General features: G+C 50.0%; 1 protein-coding gene and 1 long non-coding RNA gene across 2 annotated transcripts in view; one reads left to right on the forward strand and one right to left on the reverse strand.

Moving 5' to 3' along the window:
* LOC132021740 (uncharacterized) overlaps positions 1–9,620 on the reverse strand; it is a 48,010-nt gene extending 38,390 nt beyond the window's left edge. The window contains exon 1 of the long non-coding RNA XR_009405436.1: positions 9,126–9,620. This is a non-coding gene — a long non-coding RNA (uncharacterized LOC132021740). The remainder of the gene's footprint in view (positions 1–9,125) is intronic.
* On the forward strand, positions 8,472–19,138 carry LRRN4 (leucine rich repeat neuronal 4). The gene is made up of 5 exons (XM_059406561.1): positions 8,472–8,636; positions 9,627–10,287; positions 11,429–11,633; positions 15,092–15,229; positions 16,737–19,138. Exons 2-5 carry the CDS (start codon positions 9,636–9,638, stop codon positions 17,977–17,979), a joined length of 2,238 nt encoding a protein of 745 aa, XP_059262544.1. The 5' UTR covers positions 8,472–8,636; positions 9,627–9,635; the 3' UTR covers positions 17,980–19,138.
* Positions 19,139–21,451: the final 2,313 nt, after the last annotated feature.

Raw genomic sequence — 21,451 nt, forward strand, 5'->3', positions numbered from 1 at the left:
ACAAACGATATTATTGAGCCTTAAAAAGGAATGAGATTTTGATAAATGCTACATGTTGGACCTTGGCATAAACATCAAACCTAATGAAATAAGCCAACCCAGGACAAATACTACACAATTCCCCTGACAGGAAGTATCTAGAATAGATAAATATAGAGACAGAAAGTAGAAAAGAGGTTAGCAAGGGGCACCGGGGTGGCTCAGTGGGTTAAATCCTCTGCCTTCAGCCCAGGTCATGATCCCAGGGTTCTGGGTTCAAGCCCCACATCGGGCTCTCTGCTCAGCAGGGAGCCTGCTTCCTCCTCTCTCTGCCTGCCTCTCTGCCTACTTGTGATCCCTGTCTGTCAAATAAATAAAATCTTAAAAAAAAAAAAAAAGAGGTTAGCGGGAGTTGGGGAGGGGGATTATTATTAGTTAATGGGTTATTATTTAATGGGTAGAGTTTTTGTTGTGATGACGAAAATGTTTCAGGCATAGATAACAGTGATGCTTACACAACATTATGAATGTATTTAATGTCACTGAATAGTTCACCTAAGAAGTGGTTCAAGTAATACGGTCATTCTTTATGTTTTACCACAATAAAAACACCAACGATGTACCCATTTATTCTCTCAGAGTTCTGGAGGTGAGAATTCTGAAATCAGTTTCCCTGAGCCAACTACAAAGTGCCAGGAGGGCCATACTAACTCGGGAGGGGTTGGGGACAACCCATGCGCTTGCCTTTCCAGCTTCCACACTGCATTCCTTGCATTCCCAGGCCCCTTCCTCTATCTTCAAATCCAATGACATAGCATCTTCCTACAGTCTCCACATGGCCTTCTCTGTTGTAAACTCTCCCTCTGCCTTCATCTCATAAAGATACCTGTTGTTCTAGCCGGGGGCCCAACCAGATAATCCAGGATAATCTCCCCATCTCAAGATCCTCACCTTAATCCCATATGCAAATTCCTTTTGCCATATTAGTTTCTAGGAATTGAACTATGTGTATCTCTGGGGGCCCTGATTCAGCCTACCACACCTCACTTCCAATCCATTAACAAGTCTTACAGATTCCACTTTCACAACATGTTTCAGATGTGAACGCTTATCTACACTTTCACCATCATCACTCTTTAACTGGCATCTCCTCCCCCAGGGACACTTTCAACATCTCCCTCATGGAGCAGTCTAGCTTTGCTCTGGCCTACAACAGACAAAGAAACTAGAGTGACCTTTAACACAACCCACTTGTGTAATCACATCCCTGCCCTGCTATCCTCCAGCCACAAAGATCTGCTTCGTGGCTCTTTCCCTTCCAAACCTTTGCTCATGCTATTCCCTGGAACATCAGTCCCCTGGCCCTTTGCATGGCCCCCATGGCTCCATCTCATCCTCAGGCCTCGGTGCAAATGAAGCAACCCTTCTCCAACACCACCCCTACACTCCTCCCCAAGTCCTTTATATGACATCAGCCTTTTGATTTCTTTTATAATTCTTTTTTTTAAAGATTTTTTATTTACTTATTTGACAGAGAAATCACAAGTAGGCAAAGAGGCAGGCAGAGAGAGAGGGAGAAGCAGGCTCCCTGCCAAGGAGAGAGCCCCACGTGGGGCTCCAGGACCCTGGGATCATGACTCAACATGAAGGCAAAGGCCCAACCCACTAAGCCACCCAGGCACCCAGGCACCCCTGATTTCTTTTATAATTCTTTTTATAATTCTTTTTTTTTAAGATTTTATTTATTTATTTGACAGAGAGAGATCACAAGTAGGCAGAGAGGCAGGCAGAGAGAGAGGAAGGGAAGCAGGCTCCCTGCTGAGCAGAGATCCCGATGCGGGACTCGATCCCAGGACCCTGAGATCATGACCTGAGCTGAAGGCAGCGGCTTAACCCACTGAGCCACCCAGGTGCCCTCTTTCATAATTCTTAATTGCAATATGTAACTATCTTATTCACTGACTTCTTGTCCATTTCCCCATACAGGCACAGCAGCAACAAGGGAGCTCCAGTCTTCCCAGGGAGCCAGGCTGATACAGCAACCACTTTCCCAAATATTTCCAATGCCCAAGGGGATTGCCCTGGAAGGTCTCACACCAGCAATTAAATGCATTGTTTGGAAGTGACGAATATAGCTTCCTGTTACCACTCATTGAGCAGAACAAAATATGGAAACATTCAACAATAAGGAATTAGGAAGCACAATTCTGAGTGACCAGAGAGAGAAATGTTGACATATGTGGCAGATAGCTCTAATAACCACCACAGGGTCTTTCACAAAATAAGCCCAAGTAATGTTTCCAATGTCTTCTCCCTACACTACTCCACCATGGCCCCCACTAGCCTCCTGCCATATTGAACTGCCTGTTCCTTCAATCCACCATGTCTTGTCATACCTGCAATTCACACCTACTGGACCATTGTACTTGGGATGCTCTTCAAAAATAACCACTGTTCTGACCATGGATTAGTTTTGCCTGTTCTTGAACTTCACATAAATGGAACCATACAGAATGTATTCTTGTGCCTGCCTTCTGTTGTCCGTGAGATTCATCTGGCTGGTGGTGGTTGTTGCTTTGTGACTGTGTAGTAGTCCATTGTATGACTCTGCCACACTTTTTGTATTCATTTTCCTATTTACAGCCCTTTGGGTTATTTTCAGTTTGGGGCTTTTTTGAATGGTTGTTACAAACATTCTTTCGGTGGATTATATGCTCCTTTCTCTTGACTATAAAGAGTGCATCTGGGGCACCTGGGTGGCTCCGTGGGTTAAAGCCTCTGGCTTCGGCTCAGGTCATGATCCCAGGATTCTGGGATCAAGCCCAGAACCGGGCTCTCTGCTCAGTGGGAAGCCTGCTTCCTCTTTCTCTCTCTGCCTACCTCTCTGCCTATTTGTGATCTCTGTCTGTCAAATAAATAAGTGAAATCTTAAAAAAAAAAAAAAAAAAGAGTGCATCTGCTGAGTCATTACATAGACATATGCTTAGACATATGCTTTGGAAAACGGACAGTTTTCCAAAGTAGTTGTACCATTTGACACTCCCACCAGCCCTGTAGTTGCTCCACACCCTTCCCAAAACTTGGTACAGTCAGTCTTTTTAATTTTGGCCATTCTGGCAGGTGCATAGCAGTGTTTCACTGTGGTTTGAATTTACGTTTCCACGGTAAGTAGCGCATGCCCATACACTCATTGGACAGCAGGCATTTTCCTTTTCAACAAAGTCTTACCATGTGTGTAGGTCACTGCGGCAATGGGAAATAAACATCACCCAAGCTCTGCAAGATTAACTTGAACGCTTTTGCTTTGGGAAGGATTTTCTTTTCTTTTCTTTTCTTTTTTTTTTTTCAAAGATATATATATATATTTTTAAATTTTTTATTTTTTATAAACATATATTTTTATCTCCAGGGAGGATTTTCTTTAACGTACTAAAAATCTACATAAATATGCAGGCAAACCGTTGCTGCTCTGTGCAAAACCCCGATCAAGGAAATATAGCTGATCAGAAACCAAAGAAGGGGAGGACACAGTTAATAAACACTCATTCACTCAGCAAATATTTCTTAAAAACACGCGTTGTATCTAGGCACTGCCAGGCGCTGAGGTTCAGCAGAGAACAAGCTAGACACTGAGTCAGCCTAGGCCAGAGCTTGCATCTCAGCCTCTCAGGACAAGACAGCATGCTCACGCTGCTGGTGGCTCTTCTCTGTCTTCTGCCCGTCCTAGCCTGAGAACTGCCCCTTCTAGTCCAGGTCCCATTCATCTCTGAGTCCCCATTTCAACACTGCTCACCTGGGGCATGCTCGGTAGCTGAACCCGTCTGTTGACTTTATAGATGAAAAATAGGAGATAGAAGCTTCAGAGTACAGATACTGTACCCGATTTTAAAAGTGAAATGCTAACCTGGCATCTTGTCCCAGTTTCAGGACCTTTCCCCTCATGTGCTGCCTCAGGCTGTAATAAATTCCAGAATGTGTTTTATAATAAAGCCCAGGTACTGTCTTGTTCCACGTGCTACCTGCCAAATAAAGCGGCAGATTCAAGTCTGACCTCTCATTTCAGGCGGGATTTTATCACTGTGGATTTTTCCAGAATTGCAAATGATATATATATTTCTAATTCTAAGCATTCTACTAGTCGTTATGCTAAAAACCTAACTGCTCTTGAGGGTTGCCTCGATAGGAAACTACCATGAGTCTCAACCCATGACTATTTTATTCCCTGAAGATCATTTCCTCATAGGCAGGTGGGCCACGTCAGCGGAGTCCACACGGACGTCTTGGTCCCTACCACCTGAAGGCCTCTTTTCTGCATACCATTCCCTGAGAGCTGGCTGCCCCGAGACTCCATAACCTGGTACCGACTCCTCCCTCAAGCCCCCTCCCATTCCTCCAGCTTATCTCTGCTGTCAGAGAAGAATGCAGCCTCCGGTGCTCTTACACTTTTACATTCCGGCTCCAGCACTCAGGGGAAGGGCCCTCAGCAGAGCCGTCTGGCATCTGGAAAGCAGGGCAAGGGTGGCTGGCTGAACAGTCACCTGCCGCCCAGACCAGCCCTCCTCGGGCCATCCCAGGCTGCTGCCGCTGCGAACAGAGCTGGACAGGACCCCTGGGAAAGCACCAGTTCTGAATCTCAGGGCCAACATATATTATTGGGCTTTATTTCTGGAGTTCTGGGGATGGGAAAGGGGAGAGTAGGATCAGAACGTCCAGAGACTTTGCCTAGCAACTCATCAGGTGTGTCCACTTAGCCATACCTTTGAAAAGGTGAGAAAGACCCACAGTGCTAATGCCAGTGCTGGTGAGACCTGGTCCACTATGCAAATGAGCCCAGAGCCCGGTCTAGAATAATGAGAATCAGGCCACCCCTCCTTCTCACTGGATTACTGGGATTCACCTCTGTGACCTCAGGCAACTCAATTGTCCTCCCTAGGGCCCAGCTTCCTCCCTCTAAAATGGACAGGGAAGAGTGGAACCAGACAAGTTGTAAAAGCACTTTTAAGGCCAAAAATCCACATGTCTGATTTTGAACTAAGCCCAGAAAACAAGTGTAGCCAAGTGTATAATTAATTGCTGGCTCTTTTCTTTTTTTTTTCCCCCTGCAGGATTTGGTTTCACTAACACTCTGACCTTGTGATCTACTTCCATGAGATCTTTCCTCCCCAAATCCATAAGCGTGTGGGGAATCTGGGTTGGAAAAATCTTTATGACTCAGTTCTCTCCCTCCACCCCCATCCCACCCACCAGACCCCTTGTCCACCCTAACCTGAGCTCTTTTGATGCTGGGATGCTGGGGGGGCCTGGGGATTCGGTGTTTAATGTTTGGAGTCCTGTCCCTTCCTCTCCTGGTCACTGCGGAGGACACTGTGACTCGCTGAGTAGTCTTCCTACGCATTTGTGCAATGTTTCTCACACGTGCCAGGTTCAACCCTGGGCACCAGGGCTACTGAGAACAACAACGTGGCTCAAGTCTCAGGAAGTTTAATGCCTATATTAAGGAGACTTGCCAACCCACCTGATGGCAGTTAGCCTGGGTCACCTGGGAGAGGCCCACCAAGGGAGAGCCTGCCTGGGCAAAATCATGAAGGGTGCTGTTGCTGACGTTGTAGACGCTCACTCCTATCAGATTTGTTCGACTCGTGCTCAGGACAAACTAGGAGTGTCAGGGACTTAAAGCCACAAGAAAGAACCCTTGAGCCAACAAGAAGCAGAAGCTAGTGAGTAAATAGCCCCAATTTCTCACCACTTCCTCCTGCGGGGTGCTTCCCCTCATGTTTCTCGGGGGGTCCCAGTGGGATTGACTGAGCTGTTCGTTAACACAGCTACAGTGCTTTCCCTTCCCTGTCTCACTTCCTGCTCCCCTCCATGCTCCTCCGGGTCACCTCCCAAATAAACTACCTGCCCCCAGGTCCTTATCTCAAAAATCAACTCTTTTCTCTCTCTTTTTGGAAGATTTTATTTATTTATTTGAGAGAAAGAGAGAGGGAGCAAGCACTGAGGGAGAAGGAGAAGCAAACACCCCTCGGAACAGAGAGCCCCTACATGGGGCTCAATCCTAGGACCCTGCGATCATGACCTGAGCCAAAGGCAAACACTCAACTGACTGAGCCACCCAGGTGCCGCTCAAGGTCAACTCTCAAGAGAACCCACAGTAGATATAGAAGAGTAAGCTTATACGGGGAGTCAGGTGGTCAAGGCGGAGAGCATCTCGGCAGAGGGAGCCACCTGGGTAAAGTGATGGAGGACAGGACATTGCGTGGCATTTGGCATGGCATGGCAAACTTGTTGGTCTCAGGACTTTGTTTGGGACCTTAGCATCCTTGTCCGGGGGGGAGGAACTCTTCAGTCATCTTTTCCTAACCTCCCAGAGGTGTTAGAAGAGAAGGGGTTGAAGAAGAAGGCCGGGGCATCCTGAGAGGTACCCAGAGGCCCTGGCCAGATGTCTGCCTCTGTCCTGGGCCCTCAAGGGTGCAAGAATCTGGCTCTGTTTCTTCTGAAAATGAGCTGCTCACCTATGAAAAGGAATTTCCCACCTGTCCTGGCTTCTTGCATGATTTGGGGCTATCTAAATATTTGGAAAATGTTCTCTTGTGCTTACAGGGCATATTACATGGTCAAATGCTGAGGCCTATGGAAGTCAATATAAAGCAGTGGTTAAGCCAGACAGACTAGGTAGTTGTGTGCTCCAGAACCTAGGCAGCACCTGTGAACCTCAGTTTCCTTATCTGTACCATGGGAATAATAGTACACGCATATGGCACTAGGCTCTGACTATAGTAGATGCCGGATTTTTTTTTTTTTTTTAGATGCTGGATTTTTAAAAGATGGCTGTGGTGACAAGCTGAGTGTACCCACTGGGGCAAAGCCAACTGGCTACCTGGGCAAGACCAGGAAGCAAATTCTGCCATGAAGAGTCTGCCACCAACCTCGCCAGCCCACCAAGGGTGTGTTTGCTTGGGTTGGCTATGACAAGAGCAAACCAGATGGCCAAGCTCAGACATCAAGTCATCCTGCCCAGGCCGGGCCTTTGCCACCATGGGTGAGCTAGCCAGCAAGCAGCAGGGAGAAGACATTGGCTCAGAAGGCCTGGGGTTCTAGGCAGTACAGGGAAATTACCTCAGTGGGGTTCCTCAGCCCCCTTGCCCCACTGGTGTGCAGAGGACCCAGCATTGCTCCCTGGGATCCTCTTTTATAGGCTTATGGGAGGGGGGCAGCTTCTTTTCTCTTCAGGGTCTCTGTTTCAGGGTCTCAGTTTGACCCCTCTCGTCTCTCATCTGAGAGCCTTGCCTGTGCTCCCCAAACCCCTGCTGGCCTAGAGGGTTGACTGGCTGGTTTAACAAGAGAAGGTTAGCAGGGAGGGGCTCTGGGGCCTGGACCCTGGACTTGCATTGCTTTAGGCAGTGTTGTGTAGAACAGGCCTCTCCCCTCCCCCACCTAGAGCAGATGAAGGAATGCTTCTGAGCAGCAAGACCCGGGCTGGTACTTGGGCTGGTATTTTGAGGCTTTCAGTAGAGAAGTCCTCAAAGGAGATCCCAGGGGACTTGCAATTATCCAATTAGCGCAACATGCCAGTTTCCGAGGTGTCCTGGAGTTCCTCAGGGCTGCTCAGATAAGGACTGACGGGCGGAAAGATCTATGAAGTAAGTTCTGGTCCTTGTCTGTGTACACAATGATGGGGATGATTAACCACCGGCTGGGGCGGGGGCGGGGGTGGGGAAGGTGCAAGGAGGGAGGTCAGAAAAAGAGATGGGGGATGGAGCTCAAAGGCTCTCAGACAAAATGACCAGTCTTGGATCTCTGGGGAAGGAGGGCTCTGTCTGCACTAAACAAAGCATATTTAACATCACTGCTTTGGGGAGACCTGGGTAGCCTGGGAGACCTCTTGGTAGCCAGTATCAATCGCCCCAGCCATGCACAGGGCAGCAGCCTTCTTGCTGCATTTCCGCCATCTTTATTTCTCTTCACAAGATAAACAGAGAAACGCACACCCATGCTTTCACCAAACTGGGACCCAGAGAGACCAATCTAACGACTCCTGGGAACGCCTGATCTGGTTTAGTTGCGGGATTTCTCTGCCTTTAGAGTCCATGGTTCTTGGTCCCACTGCTTTGAAGAATGAAGAGGTCGACCAGATGAAGTGTAGTGGGCAGCAAAGCTTACCAAGCGATAGTACAAAGCTCCCAGCGAGGGAGGGGCGGCCCCAGTGGAGCTTCCCCTTGGGGTTCCTAAGTTGAGGGGTTTTCATCAGCTGTGTTAGGGCAGGAAGATCAGAGTCCTCTCCCTCACTGCACCCCTTAGCACCCTCTCCTTGGCCAGGGAGAGCTGCCTCCCTCCCTTTGTCAGGCTCTGGAAAGGCAGTGTAGGGAAAGGTAAAGATGGGGGGAGGGCGGGAAGGAAGTGCCAGGCCCAGCGCAGGGGAGGAGGGAAACAGGCCTTGAAAGTGTTGGCTAAGAACCACAGTCTTGGTGGGGAAGGAGGAGCTGCAGGGACTGGAGTATCTCAGGCCCTCTCAGTGGGTGGGGCCTGGAGCAGGAGTACCTGGGAAACAGGCCTCCCTCTGGAATTCGGAGCAGAGCTGCTGTCTAAGTCACGGACCTCTGGAATCTATAAGATAGAGGACTGCAAAGGGGTGCCACACTCCAAAAGGACAGCTTAGGGTGAGTATGACATATTGCCAGACGCATGGACTCCTGGCCCCAGCTTCCAGGATCCTTCTCATTGCCTGGACCCCCAACTAGCAAGAGAGAAGCCCCTCCCCTGGGTGGTTGCTCAGAAACCTGGAGGTCGGCAGAGACAGTGGTAGAGGATACACACCTACAGAGATGGGGCCATGTGAAAGGGTTTTTGATCTACCCCTACCTGATCTCCCAACTGCCCTAAGAAATTCTGAGGACTCTAGAAACTCCACACCCAGAAAGCTTCACCCACCTCTCCAGGGCAAGGGTGAGCTCAGGGGCTCTGGCTTTTGTTGCTATGACCACTGAACCCAGGTTTCCAAGCCTCCCAGCTTTCTGGGGGCTCTTTTCCTCCCAAAAGGCAACTCGGAGTACCATCTCAAGAAAGAGCCCTCTGAAGAGAAAGTTCTGCCCTCAGAATTCATTTTAAACCATGACCTGCAAACCAGGTCAAACGCAAATCCGACTCACCTGTGGCTGGCCCATTAGTTCTAAGGGGAAAAACTGAGGCAACAAAATCTTCCGTAAGTCCCATGTTCCCGTTCCAGCAGAGCTTCTCCTGACTGAGGTCGTTCACCGGCTCATTATTAATAGACGTTTCTGGGGCAGCATCTGTGCACCTGGGGAAAGTTTACGGCAATAAAGGACACAGTCTCTTCCCTCCAGAAGCTCATGCAATGGGGACAAGGGAGGAGGTTACTTGGACGTTCGGGCCCGAGGGGACAGACGTAGGAGGCCTTCTGCAAGAAGTCACTCGTGGATGCTAACCCACAAGTGAATTAGAGGGAGAGTCATCTGGGAGCGGGAAGGGCACGAGGTGCTACAGGAGCTCCCCCCTCATCCCTGCCCCGTCCTTCAGGGAACAGCCAGCCCTTGTGCTTCTCCGCAGAGCAGGGGGATAGAGAGCCACGTCTGCCCCTTCGTTCGGGATTTCTGCGCGTTGAAGGGACTGTCTCGCTGTTCTCTCCGCAGCCACGCACCATGTGGTGGGCCCTGCTGGCCCTGCCGGTCCTGCTGCCCACGGCGCTGCGCCTCTGCTTGGCAGGGCCTCCCCAGGAGAGGGGCCCTCTTTTCTGGCTGACTCGGCAGGACTCTCGGGAAAGCGGGGCCGCCAACGCCACGGTCTCGCCCTGCGAGGGGCTGCCCTCCGCGGGAGCGTCGACCTTGACCCTGGCGAACCGCAGCCTGGAGCGTCTGCCCAACTGTCTGCCGCCCGCGCTGCGCAACCTAGACGCCAGCCACAACCTGCTGCGCGCCCTGAGCGCGGCAGAGCTCGGCGCCCTGCCGCAGCTGCAGGTGCTGATGCTGCGCCACAACCGCATCGCCGAGCTGCGCTGGGGCCCCGGCGGGCCGGCGGCGCTGCACACGCTGGACCTCAGCTACAACCAGCTGGCCACGCTGCCGCCGTGCGCCGGGCCCGCGCTGCCCGGCCTCCGCTCGCTGGCGCTCGCCGGGAACCCGCTGCAGACGCTGCAGCCCCGGGCCTTCGCCTGCCTCCCGGCGCTGCGCTTCCTCAACCTCTCTGGCACCGCGCTGGGCCGCGACCTGGGGGCGGGCATCGCCGACGGGGCCTTCGCGGGAGCGGGAGGCGCGCTCGAGGTCCTGGACCTCAGCGGCACGTTCCTGGAGCGCGGTGAGTCCGGGCGGCGCCGGGAGTTGGGAGCCGGGCTGGGCGGGCGCTCCCGGGGCTGGGCCATGAGCTTCCTCCGGGGTGGGGGGTGGGGCGGCGACCAGGGCACCGAGCTCCCCGTGCGGCTCAGAAAGGGCCCCACCTCAGTTTGCAGAGCGCAACAGCCCGGTTCGAAGGGCACAGGGTGGTTAACTTCTGGAGGCCCGAGAGGTGGGGACTGTTAGTAGGGATCTCCGCTTTCCTTAGGAGGGAACCAAGGCGCGGACAGCGGAATGAGCGAGCGGCCCGCGGTTTAAGTGGTGATTCCAAATCTGAGCCCGGGCATTTGGGCCCAAAGCCCAGCCTTAGCCACTCTGATTACTGCTACCTAGCGGAGCTGACAAATGCTTGTAGAATGGGGAAGTGGGATCGCTTCGAGGCTGAGTAATGAATGAAGTTAGCACCAAACACTCAGTTTAACCTGAGCATGAATTGGTTGATCTTTCTACTTGGTTTGGCTCAAGTGGTTTCTGTGAACGTTGAATCGTCAAACAAGACACATGCACTTGGCATGTTTTAACTGATTCACTAGGGTGGTTTTATTTAAAAACAACAGCAACACTATATATGCCTATAATCACCTATTTCAATGTGGACAGAAAAAAAAGAGCGAGAATGGAAAACAGGGAAAGTAGCACATTTTCCACTTGTTGGGGGAGCCACAAAATTAGGTTTCGGCCTTGATCTCATCTCCCCCTTCCTTACCCCTCTCAAAACCACCCCCACTTCTGGTAGCCCTCAGAGTGAAATCTGGGGTAGTTCCCTGTGAAGTTTAACAAGAGGATGGGCAACAGCAGCCTTGGAGACAGTGTCCTGGGTTCAAGTCCTCATGCCATCCCTCCCCAGCTGAGTGGCCCTGGACCTGTCTTTGACTTTAGCTGCCCCAGGGCTGGAAGAAAGGAAGGCAGGCAGGCAGCCTAGTCTCTAAGGGCTCTTCCAACTGAAACGGTCTATGCTTCTGAGATTCCCAAAGCTGTTAATTGTCCATACTCCTCAATGACCTTTATGACTCACCTCGTCCATCTCCTCCTTTCCTTAATGCTGTGCTGGCCTCACGGGTTTGTGCCTTCCTGGGTAGTGGACAGTTTCCCCCTCTGTATTTCAGTTCAGTCAGGGTGGATCAGAGACCTGCCGAAACTCACCTCTCTCCACCTGAGGAAGATGCCCAGGCTGCGGACCCTGGAGGCAGCCATTTTCAAGATGATCCCCAACCTGCAGCAGCTGGATTGTCAAGACTCGTCCGCCCTGACTTCTGTCCACACCCAGCTCTTCCAAGACACTCCTCGCCTACAGGTCCTTCTATTCCAGAAGTAAGTGTTTTTTTTTTTTTCTTCTTCTTTTTTTTAAAAAATATTTTATTTATTTGACAGATGGAGATCACAAGTAGGCAGAAAGGCAGGCAGAGAGAGAGGAGGAAGCAGGCTCCCTGCTGAGCAGAGAGCCCGATGCGGCGCTCGGTCCTAGGACCCTGATATCATGACTTGGTCCAAAAACAGAGGCTTCACCCACTGAGCCACCTAGGCACCTCCCCAGAAGTGTTTTAGTTCTAAGACACATGTGAATTCTGTAACTGATTTCTGCCCACTACACTAAACTGAACAGATGTAACCATTTATAGCGCTAATCAGACCTTCATTCCTCTCCCTCTTCTCCTTTGCATCCTCGCTGGACTTCTGTTCTTCTTCCTCCTTTGGGTGATATCTCGGTCAGGTACCAGATATAGTCCAGTGGCCTAATAGCCATGCAACTCAGTCTTGTCCAGAGTAAGAGTAAAACCCCAAACTCTCATGCGTGTAAAGTTTCCTTTAAGCCCAGGTTGAGAAACTTGCTGTGGGAAGAGGGCAGGAGGCATCAGGGTCTTCTGTTACTGGATCCACCTGCTCCCCCCCACCCACCTGCAAGAGTTTATGCAATTCGGCCCTTCCAAGGTTTGAATGGTTCTAGGGAGGAAAGGTGAGAGGATAGAAGTATCCTACTTGCAGTTGGGGCCCAGAGTCTGTCCTTTCAAGCCTGGTTGTCCAAAGTGTCACTGTACTCCCCCTCCTGACCTGACTTCCGCAGGAAGGGCAGCATACATACCTTTGAAGGTGAGCCCAGACCACCTCCTTTCCTAGGGGCCCACATCTGGACCCATGAAGCACCTTTGCCCCTCATCACTTTCAAAGTAGCCACTTTTCTCTTTTCTCTGCTAGCACCTGCCATAACCCGAGTAATCACTTTGGGGTTTGGCGTGGGAACAAAGGAAACAGAACACGCAGAGCACTTAGCTCAGTGCCTGACATATTACGGTACTTGCTGTACTGTTCGTGATGATACGGTGGTGGTGAAGAAGGTGATGGGGATGATGGCCATAACAGTGGTGGTGGTGACGGTGATGTTGTTGGTAATGATGGTGAGTTGGGGACAGTGAGGGTAATCGTGATGGTAGTGATGTTGGTGAAAGGGATATTAGCCTCTTGGGCTCCGACTCCTCTTCTGAGCCTCAGACTCCTATGGAAGGTATCAGATGTGGAGCCATGCTGCCCCGGCTCAAATCCTGACCCCATCCCTGGTCACAACACCCCGCCTTCGCAGACCCCAGGGTAAGAACACTTACACCATCCAGTCACCACATTCAGCCATGGGGTCTGTCTAAATCATAATCTGATTGAGTCTCCTGCCAAATGAAAACCTAGCGGTGCCTTCTGTGGTTGAAGGAGGAGGTTTAATCCCTTCTGGCTCATCTTAGGCTCCCCCACCCCCAGTGTAACACCTGTGTTCCAGCCAGGGCGTGAGGAAAGAGCCAGCCACTTGCTTTCTTGGTGCTCTCAAGTGTCTCCATCTGCCCTGCTGGACCCTCTCCCCCCTTTTAGCCTGGCCTACTCTCTGCTCTCCTTAGCTCACCCACAGCCTTCCCTGGGGGGCCTGTGTTAAATAGTCATATTGGGTTCCCTGGCATGGCCACCTCCCACCAGTGAGGGGATGGCCACCTTCCTGGCTGTTCTGCCCACCCAGTGTGCCCAAAGCCTTCCACAGTCCCCTCTGACATGCAGGAGGGAGGGGCAATAGTTCAGCAAAAAAGTGAAAAGAGGGGGCACCTGAGTGGCTCAGTTGGTTAAGCATCTGCCTTCAACTCAGGTCATGATCCCAGCAATCCTGGGATTGAGCCCCATGTTGGGCTCTCTGCTCGGTGGGGACTCTGCTTCTCCCACTCCCTGCTGCCCCCCCCTGCTTTTTCTCTCTCTCTTTGCCAAATAAATAAAATCTTAAAAGGAGGGGCACCTGGGTGACTCAGTGGGTTAAAGCCTCTGCCTTCTGCTTAGGTCATGATCCCAGGGTCCTGGGATTGAGTCCCACATCGGGCTCTCTGCTCAGCAGGGAGCCTGCTTCCTCACCACCCCCCTGCCTGCCTCTGCCTACTTGTGATCTCTGTCTGTCAAATAAATAAAATCTAAAAAAAAAAAAAAAAAAATCGAAAATAGGTTATTTAGGAGAGCAAATGAACCTTCTTTCACACTAGGGCTCTGTAAGTTACAATGTGACCCACACCAGGATGTGAGCCAGGCCCTCCTGTACCTCCATGTAGGTGGTGATTCGAATTGATTCATCACATGCAAGCCACACTGGTGGCAGAAAGGGACACCGGATAAGGAAAGGATTCATTTTCCTTATCTGTAGAATGAGCAGAATATCATTCTCTCACTGATTTGTCACTGAGATAATGACTGTAAAGCCCTGGGGAACCTTACCTGCTCAAAAAGAGGACAATCCTTTCCCCCTCTCCCCCTTCAGGCAAAATGAAAAATATTTCCTTGGGATGCTGAAGCGCTAAGTGATCTCTGATTCTAAGATTTCCACTCTGGCTCTGTGAAATCGGCTGAAAGCAAGCATGCATATATGTATATATTCATTTATGTGCTTTACATTTCCATGTGGACACACCTCTTTGCAATGTGACTTGGCAGCTCCTCCCATCAAGAACTGGAGTCTATCCTCCACCTCTTGAAGCTGCACTTGGCCATGTGACTTGCTTAGGCGAGTGGGACATTAGCAAAAGTGACCCAAGCAGAGGCTTGAAAGCAGTTGAGGATTGGAGCTTTTCCCTTCCTGGGAAGCCCACCTGGGAGCCCGCCTCCCTCCCCGCCCTCCACCACCCTGTGCACTAGGCTGGGCTAGCCTCCTGAATGATGAGGAGTGTATGGAGGGAGGCCCCAGCAAACCTAGTTGAGGCTCCATATATGTGAGGCTATCCTAGATCTTCCAGCCCCAGCTGAGCTCGCTTGGACCACAAGAACCACAGAATCAGGAGAAAGAACAGATCTTTGTTGTTTTAAGCTACTACGTTTTGGGGAGATTTCTACTCAGCAAGAGCATGATACACTCCAGCGAGGCATCTTCCAAAGGACTGGTGGTTGAGTACCATCAGCAACAGCTCAACTGCAATAGCCCATATTCCAGAGTGCTCTCATTAAGAACTTCTGCCATTTCTTGTGACTGGTCTATTATAAATGGTGTCATTGTCATAGACTCTTGGCGATATAACACATGGGCAGGGGAATACTGTCTCCATTTAATAGGAGGAGTGAGAGTGACTGAGTTGGTTGGTATCTCCGCTTTACAGATGACCAAAAAAAAAAAAAAAAAGGTAGTCCAAGGTCCTTAAAGAGTTTCGTCCAAAGTAGTATCCTCTAAGCCCTAACAGAATGGTTTTGCAGTGACACCACCATGGCTCTCTGGATATTGTTTTGACTAGGTTTTTAAAGCCTGACTTGATTTTTTTATGTTTCAGCTGTAACTTGAGTTCTTTCCCTCCATGGAGCCTGCATTCCTCCCAAGTCCTGTCCATCAGCCTCTTTGGCAACCCCCTCATTTGCAGCTGTGAATTGTCCTGGCTCCTCAGGGATGCAAAGAAGACTGTCCTAAGCAGGTAACATACTTACAAAGCAGATGACTAAGAGGTGAGCCGAAATTCTCACAGCTTATGGCTTGCCCTTCTTGAGCAGGTTGGCATAGTGGCAGGGAGAGCATGGAGGAACAGACAGGATGGTTTTAATGGGTCGAGACAGGAGGTGGGGCCTCTCATCTCCACTCGCATCTCATTGGCCAGATGTTGGTCGCAGGCCACACCTACTACAGGGGAGGCTGGGTAATGTATTCTAGGTTTGTGCCCAGTATGGGGGAAAATGGGCTAAGTCAACAGCTAGATTGTCTCTGCTGAGACAGGCTTATCTGTATTCCATTTTACTGATGGGTTGGGTTGGGGCCCAAAGAGATGAAGTGTTTGCTTGGGTTCATGCAGCTGTTGGGTGGAGGAGGCAGGATCTATTTGCCTCCACTACTGGGCTCCACTAGGGAGTCCCCAAGATGCAGCCCGGTCCCCTGCATCATTTAGTCCAAGGCCAATGGGCTTACAGAGCTCTTGTGGACAGGGAAAAACAAGTCCTTCAAGGACTTCCCATTGACTGTTGGCTAGAAGGGCTGTTTTTGCCATGGGGAGCCATGCTCAGGCTGGCTACCAGAAAACACTCAAACCAGCTCCACCAGCTCACTTTAGGAGACATTCCCTCCATCCTCTGTGAAGTGGGGATCAGTCTACCCCCCACCTCCTCATGTTATCTCCAAAGATAAGGACCCCGGCCCTTTGCAGGGAAGGGTCTCATTACAGTATTAATGAAGAGACTGAGAGTGTAACCTCTGCACACCACTACTACTCTTGATTTTGGCTGCATTACTGAACCTCTCTGTGCCTCTGTTCCCCACCATAAAATCGGGAGAATAGTGGCTACCTCATAAAGCTCTAAAGATTAAATTAGTTGATACAGTAAAGTGCTAACAGTAGTCACTGGCATATGGCAAGAACTTAGAAAATGTTAGCTGGTATGAGTATTACTACTAGTACTCAGCCCGGAAGTAGATAGGTGACAACAAAATGGCAGACTACACTTGGAGAATCAGAGCCACCATTCACAAACCTGCCCTGGGTTTAGGTTCTGCCACTTGTTATCTTGGGCAATTAGTTCCTTTTTTTTTTTTTTTTTTTTTTTTAAAGATTTTATTTATTTGACAGACAGAGATCACAAATAGGCAGAGAGGCAGGCAGAGAGACGGGGGAAGCAGGCTCCCCGCTGAGCAGAGAGCCCAACATGGGGCTCGATCCCAGGACCTTGAGATCATGACCTGAGCCAAAGGCAGAGGCTTAGCCCACTGAGCCATCCAGGCGTCCCGGTTAGTTGCTTTTGCTGAGCTTCTGTTTCTTTCTCTGCTCAATGGAAATGATGAGGGAAGCCTACTCCACTGGTTGCCCTAGGGGTCAGAGAAGTGAGGGATGGAGAGTGTGTGGTCGGTGGGACCTAGCAGACATGTTTGGGTTTGATGAGAGGGATTGTCTGCACTGAGGACTCAAACACCTTCTAACTGGTTGGTCTCCCCTCTAGGGCAGCAGACACTGTGTGTGTACCGGCTTCAGGATCCCAAGACCTCTTCTCAGCCCCTCTTTCGCTGTCCCAGCTGCCCACTGTGTGTCATCTGGACCAAAGCACCACCCTCAATTCCAGCTCGCCCCCGGCTGTTCCCCTCACCCACCAACCGTCAGCGCAGGGTCTCACCACCCCATGGAGCACAGCTCCTTCCACTCGACCTGTGGAAGCTGGACAGAGTGTCACCAAGCCCCTCTCCTTCTCCACGGATTCCACCACACAAACCGCATGGTCCCACAGTGGCATCAAAGTGGGGACCGCCCGCTCCATGGCCATCCCCACAGCAGATTCTAGCACCTCCAGCGCTCCGCGCAGGGCTGCAAACACAGCTGGGGCAGAGCACCAAGAGCACACTGCCACGCTGGTCCATGCGCCTCACGTGTCAGCTGCTTCCACCCCCTCGGCCGGCAAACACCCTGGGCTCTTCCCTACCCCCTGGAGCCAGGTGCAGACGCCCCAGCCCGACTACAGGGCACAGGCCACCCTGCAGGCGCCTCATCCGAGTCCTTCTGAGGGCGGGATTCCAGTCTTGCTGTTGGACGAATCTAGTGAGGAGGAGGAGGAGGAGGGGCAGAAGGAGGAGGTGGGAGCACCTCCCCAGGATGTCCCCTGTGATTACCACCCCTGCAAGCACCTGCAGACCCCATGTGCGGAGCTGCAAAGGCGCTCACGGTGTCGATGCCCCGGGCTCAGCGGGGAGGACAGCCTCCCGGACCCCCCAAGGCTGCAGGCAGTGACCGAGACCACTGACACATCGGCCCTCGTGCACTGGTGCGCCCCGAACTCGGTGGTGCACGGCTACCAGATCCACTACTCTCCTGAGGGCTGGGCAGAAAACCAGTCGGTGACCGTGGTGGCGGACATCTATGCCACCGCCCGGCAGCACCCCCTGTATGGGCTCTCACCGGGCACCATGTACCGCGTGTGCATCCTGGCCGCCAACCGCGCGGGCCTGAGCCAGCCTGTCCAGGCCTCGGGCTGGACGCGGGCGTGCGCCGCCTTCACCACCAAGCCCAGCTTTGTGCTGGTCTTCGCGGGGCTGTGCACTGCCTGCGGCCTCCTGCTCATCACCACCCTGCTGCTGGCAGCATGTCTGTGTCGCCGCAGCAGAACGGTGCGCCTGCAGTGCTACAACACGCACCTGGTGGCCTACAAAAACCCAGCCTTCGACTACCCGCTGAAGCTCCAGACGCTCAGTTAGCTCCGCGCCCCCTCCTCCACTGGAGCTTAAGAACTAGCCGCCCATGTTTAGAAAAGAAGAGACAGAGGGTCAAAGAGGACCCTGTCAGCTCAGAATGCCTCTGTGAATTTCTGCGAAGCCAGCACTCTTGCGGCACAAAGGGAACTTGCTATGCAGTTTCTCTGTCCGGGGAACCACTGCTTTCCCTGCCGTGTTCTCTGCCCAGAAACGTTACAGTTCACACCAGACCACTCCCGTTGCCATAGCGCAGCCTTGTGTGTTGTTGTTTTTCAGCAGTCCATGCCCCTTGGAGTCCAGTCGAATAGATTGGGTGTGTAAGTAGGAAGAGATAAAACAGTTCACACAATTCAGTCTCTTTTGCCATTCTGGAAGTGACATCCTCAAGTCATTTCAGGGACGTTCCCTCTGGTCAAGCTTCTGGCTAAAGCACGTGGTATTCAAGGAATCAACTCCTGTGGATTCTTAATCTGAGAACTGGGGTAAGGGAGAACTACTGTTTCCTGAGGCTGCCTGGGGTTTATTGCGTCTCTTGGCAAAAAAAAAAAATGTGCTTTTAGCTTTGTAGTTAAAACTGCAGTCTTCTGGGAACCTCTGTGAAACACAAGGACAAGCTGTCCTTTTTAAAGTCATTGTCTACTGGACTTCTCCAGAGTGTAAGTGGTCAAAGAAACTACGAACTCCTTTTCTTAAAAAAGCGCAATAGGATCACTTCCGGGATTTGGTCTTTTAAGAGAAGAGATGAACAAAAAAGAACGTCAAGGCTCTAGCTAGAAGCCAAAGCATTTGCTCTCCATTGCATCAAACAGTGCCTTCATGATTTGTATCTGAGTGTGGGCAACGCCTTTCAACACCTTTTCACTTGTATACCAATGTTAAAAAAAGCATTTTTTATAAAATTACAATGTGTGTCATTACTTCTAGATTTTAATTTTCTAAGTTAGTACTTATTTCACTTTTCTGTGACTACTGGAACAATTACCACAAATCAGGTGGGTTAAAACAACAGAAATCTGTTCTTACAGTTCAGGCCAGAAAACCACAACCAAAGTATCAGCAGGAGTGGTTTCTTCTGGAGACTCAGAACTGTTCCCTGCCTGTTCTGGTTGCTGGCTGTCCTGGGTGCTCCTTGGTTTGCAAATAAATCCAATCGATGAATCGATGCCTTCATTGTCTTATGGCATTCTCTGCGTCCAAACTTCCCTCTTTAAGAAAGTATTTCTCCCCCCATCTTTACAGAGATATAACTGACATATAAGTTTGTGTAAGTTCATGGTGTGCAATCTGATTTGATACACGTATATATTGGGAAATGATTATAAAAAAGGTTCCCTTCACATGGGTACCTTTTTTTTTTTTTTAAAGATTTTATTTATTTGTCAGAGAGAGAGAGGGGGAGAGAGCGAGTACAGGCGGACAGAATGGTAGGCAGAGGGAGAAGCAGGCTCCCTGCTGAGCAAGGAGCCCGATGCGGGACTCGATCCCAGCGTCCTGGGATCATGACCTGAGCCGAAGGCAGCTGCTTAACCAACTGAGCCACCCAGGCGTCCCACACATGGATACCTTTTTGTGTGTGGTAAGAACTTTGAAGACCTACTACTTTCTAAGCAACTTTCAGGTATACATTATTAACTATAATCATTGTGCTGTCTTCTGGGGATCATTGTCATTTCCAGAACTTACTCATAACTGGAAGTTTGTACCCTTTGACCACATTCACCCATTGTCTCCCACTCCTATGAACCACCAATCTACTGCTGTTTCTAGGAGTTGGGTTTTTTATTTGTTTTTTGTTTTTAAGATTCCACATATAAGTGGAATCATACAGAATTTGTTCTACTCTGCCTTATCTCACTTCAGTATAATGCCCTCAAGTTCCATCTACGTTGTTGCAAATGGCAGGGTTTCCATTTTTATGGCTGAATAATAAACATCACTCTGTGTCTCTCTGTATTTATACCACATTGTATCCATTCATCCATTGACACGGGTTCCTTCCATGTCTTGGCTATTGTAAATAATGCTGTGGTGAACATAGAGTGCATATCTTCAAGATGATTTCATTTCCTTCCAGGATATACCCAGAAGTCAAACTTCTCTTTTTAAAATTATTTTTATTAACATATAATGTATTATGTGCCCCAGGGGTACAGGTCTGTGAATCATCAGGCTTAAACATTTCACGGCACTCACCATAGCACATACCCTCCAAATTTCTGTCTTCTAATAAGGACAACAGGCATTAGATTATGGCCTACACAAAGCCAGTAGGACTTCATCCTAACATGATTACATCTGCAAAGATCCCATTTCTAAGTAAGGTCACATTCACAAGTACCAGGGCTTAGAACTGAACATTATCTTTTGGGGAGAAACAATTCAATCCCAAAGACCATTTATTTCTGTTTAAAAAAAAAAAATCAAGTTTGGGCACCTGGGTAGCTCAGCCAGTGAAGTGTCTGCCTTTGGCTCAGGTCATGATCTCAGGGTCCTGGCATCCAGCCCCAGGTCAGGTTCCCTGCTCAGTAGAGAGGCTGCTTCTCCCTCTCCCTCCCTCCCTGCCACCCCAGGCTCATGCTCTAATAAATAAAATCTTTAAAAAAAAAAAATTAAGTTTGGGTACCTGGGAGGCTCAGTTAAGTGTCTGCCTTTGGCTCATGTCATGATCCCAGGGTCCTGGCATTGAACCCTGTGTCTGGTTCCCTGCTCAGTGGGGAGTCTGCTTCTGCCCCTCCCCCCGGCTTGTGCGCTAATAAATTTACTCTTCAATTAAAAAAAAAAACAAAAATCAAGCTTGATTCCCACATATCTTGCTTCCAAAATGTGCTGAGGCACAAAAACCATGCTGCAGAAACTCAATATACCCAAATCTCACCTCAATAGGTGTTTAAAGTTTTGAAAAGGCTTTCCAAAATTCTAAGATGGATCCCAAGTTTCATCAGGTATGTAACCAAGAGAATTGGACTAAGCAATCTTTTAAGATACATACCAGCTCCTGATTAAAAACTGGAAAGCAAAAGCCAAAAATGTGACTACCATAGACTTCAGACACGTAATCATCTCAATGCCTTTTTATTATTTATTTATTTATTTATTTAAGACTTTTTATTTATTCATTTGGCAGGCAGAGATCACAAGTAGGCAGAAAGGCAGGCAGAGAGAGAGAGAGGAGGAAGCAGGCTCCCTGCCGAGCAGAGAGCCCGATGCGGGGCTCGATCCCAGGACCCTGGGATATGACCTGAGCTGAATTCAGGCAGAGGCTTTAACCCACTGAGCCACCCAGGCGCCCCTCAATGCCTTTTTAAATTTACTATCAGGATTGAATCCATTCTATGGAGGCACCGAAATGAATTTGCCGTGCTTGTCTCCGTACGAATATACACTCAAACAAGCCTAGTACAGTTCCAGTGTTTTGTAAACTAGCAGAATTCACATTGTATAATAGTCCAATATCCAAAACCCTCAAGAAACTTGT

This window comes from Mustela nigripes, chromosome 7, assembly GCF_022355385.1.
Source record: "Mustela nigripes isolate SB6536 chromosome 7, MUSNIG.SB6536, whole genome shotgun sequence".
Lineage (NCBI taxonomy): Eukaryota > Metazoa > Chordata > Mammalia > Carnivora > Mustelidae > Mustela > Mustela nigripes.

Excerpts from the sequence above, each read along its gene's own strand:
- LRRN4 (XM_059406561.1), top strand. The coding sequence starts at position 9,636 with ATGTGGTGGGCCCTGCTGGCCCTGCCGGTCCTGCTGCCCACGGCGCTG. Across the intron at positions 11,634-15,091 it reads CAGGTCCTTCTATTCCAGAA|CTGTAACTTGAGTTCTTTCC; the intron begins GTAAGTGTTTTT and ends TTTATGTTTCAG. Across the intron at positions 15,230-16,736 it reads AAGAAGACTGTCCTAAGCAG|GGCAGCAGACACTGTGTGTG; the intron begins GTAACATACTTA and ends TCTCCCCTCTAG.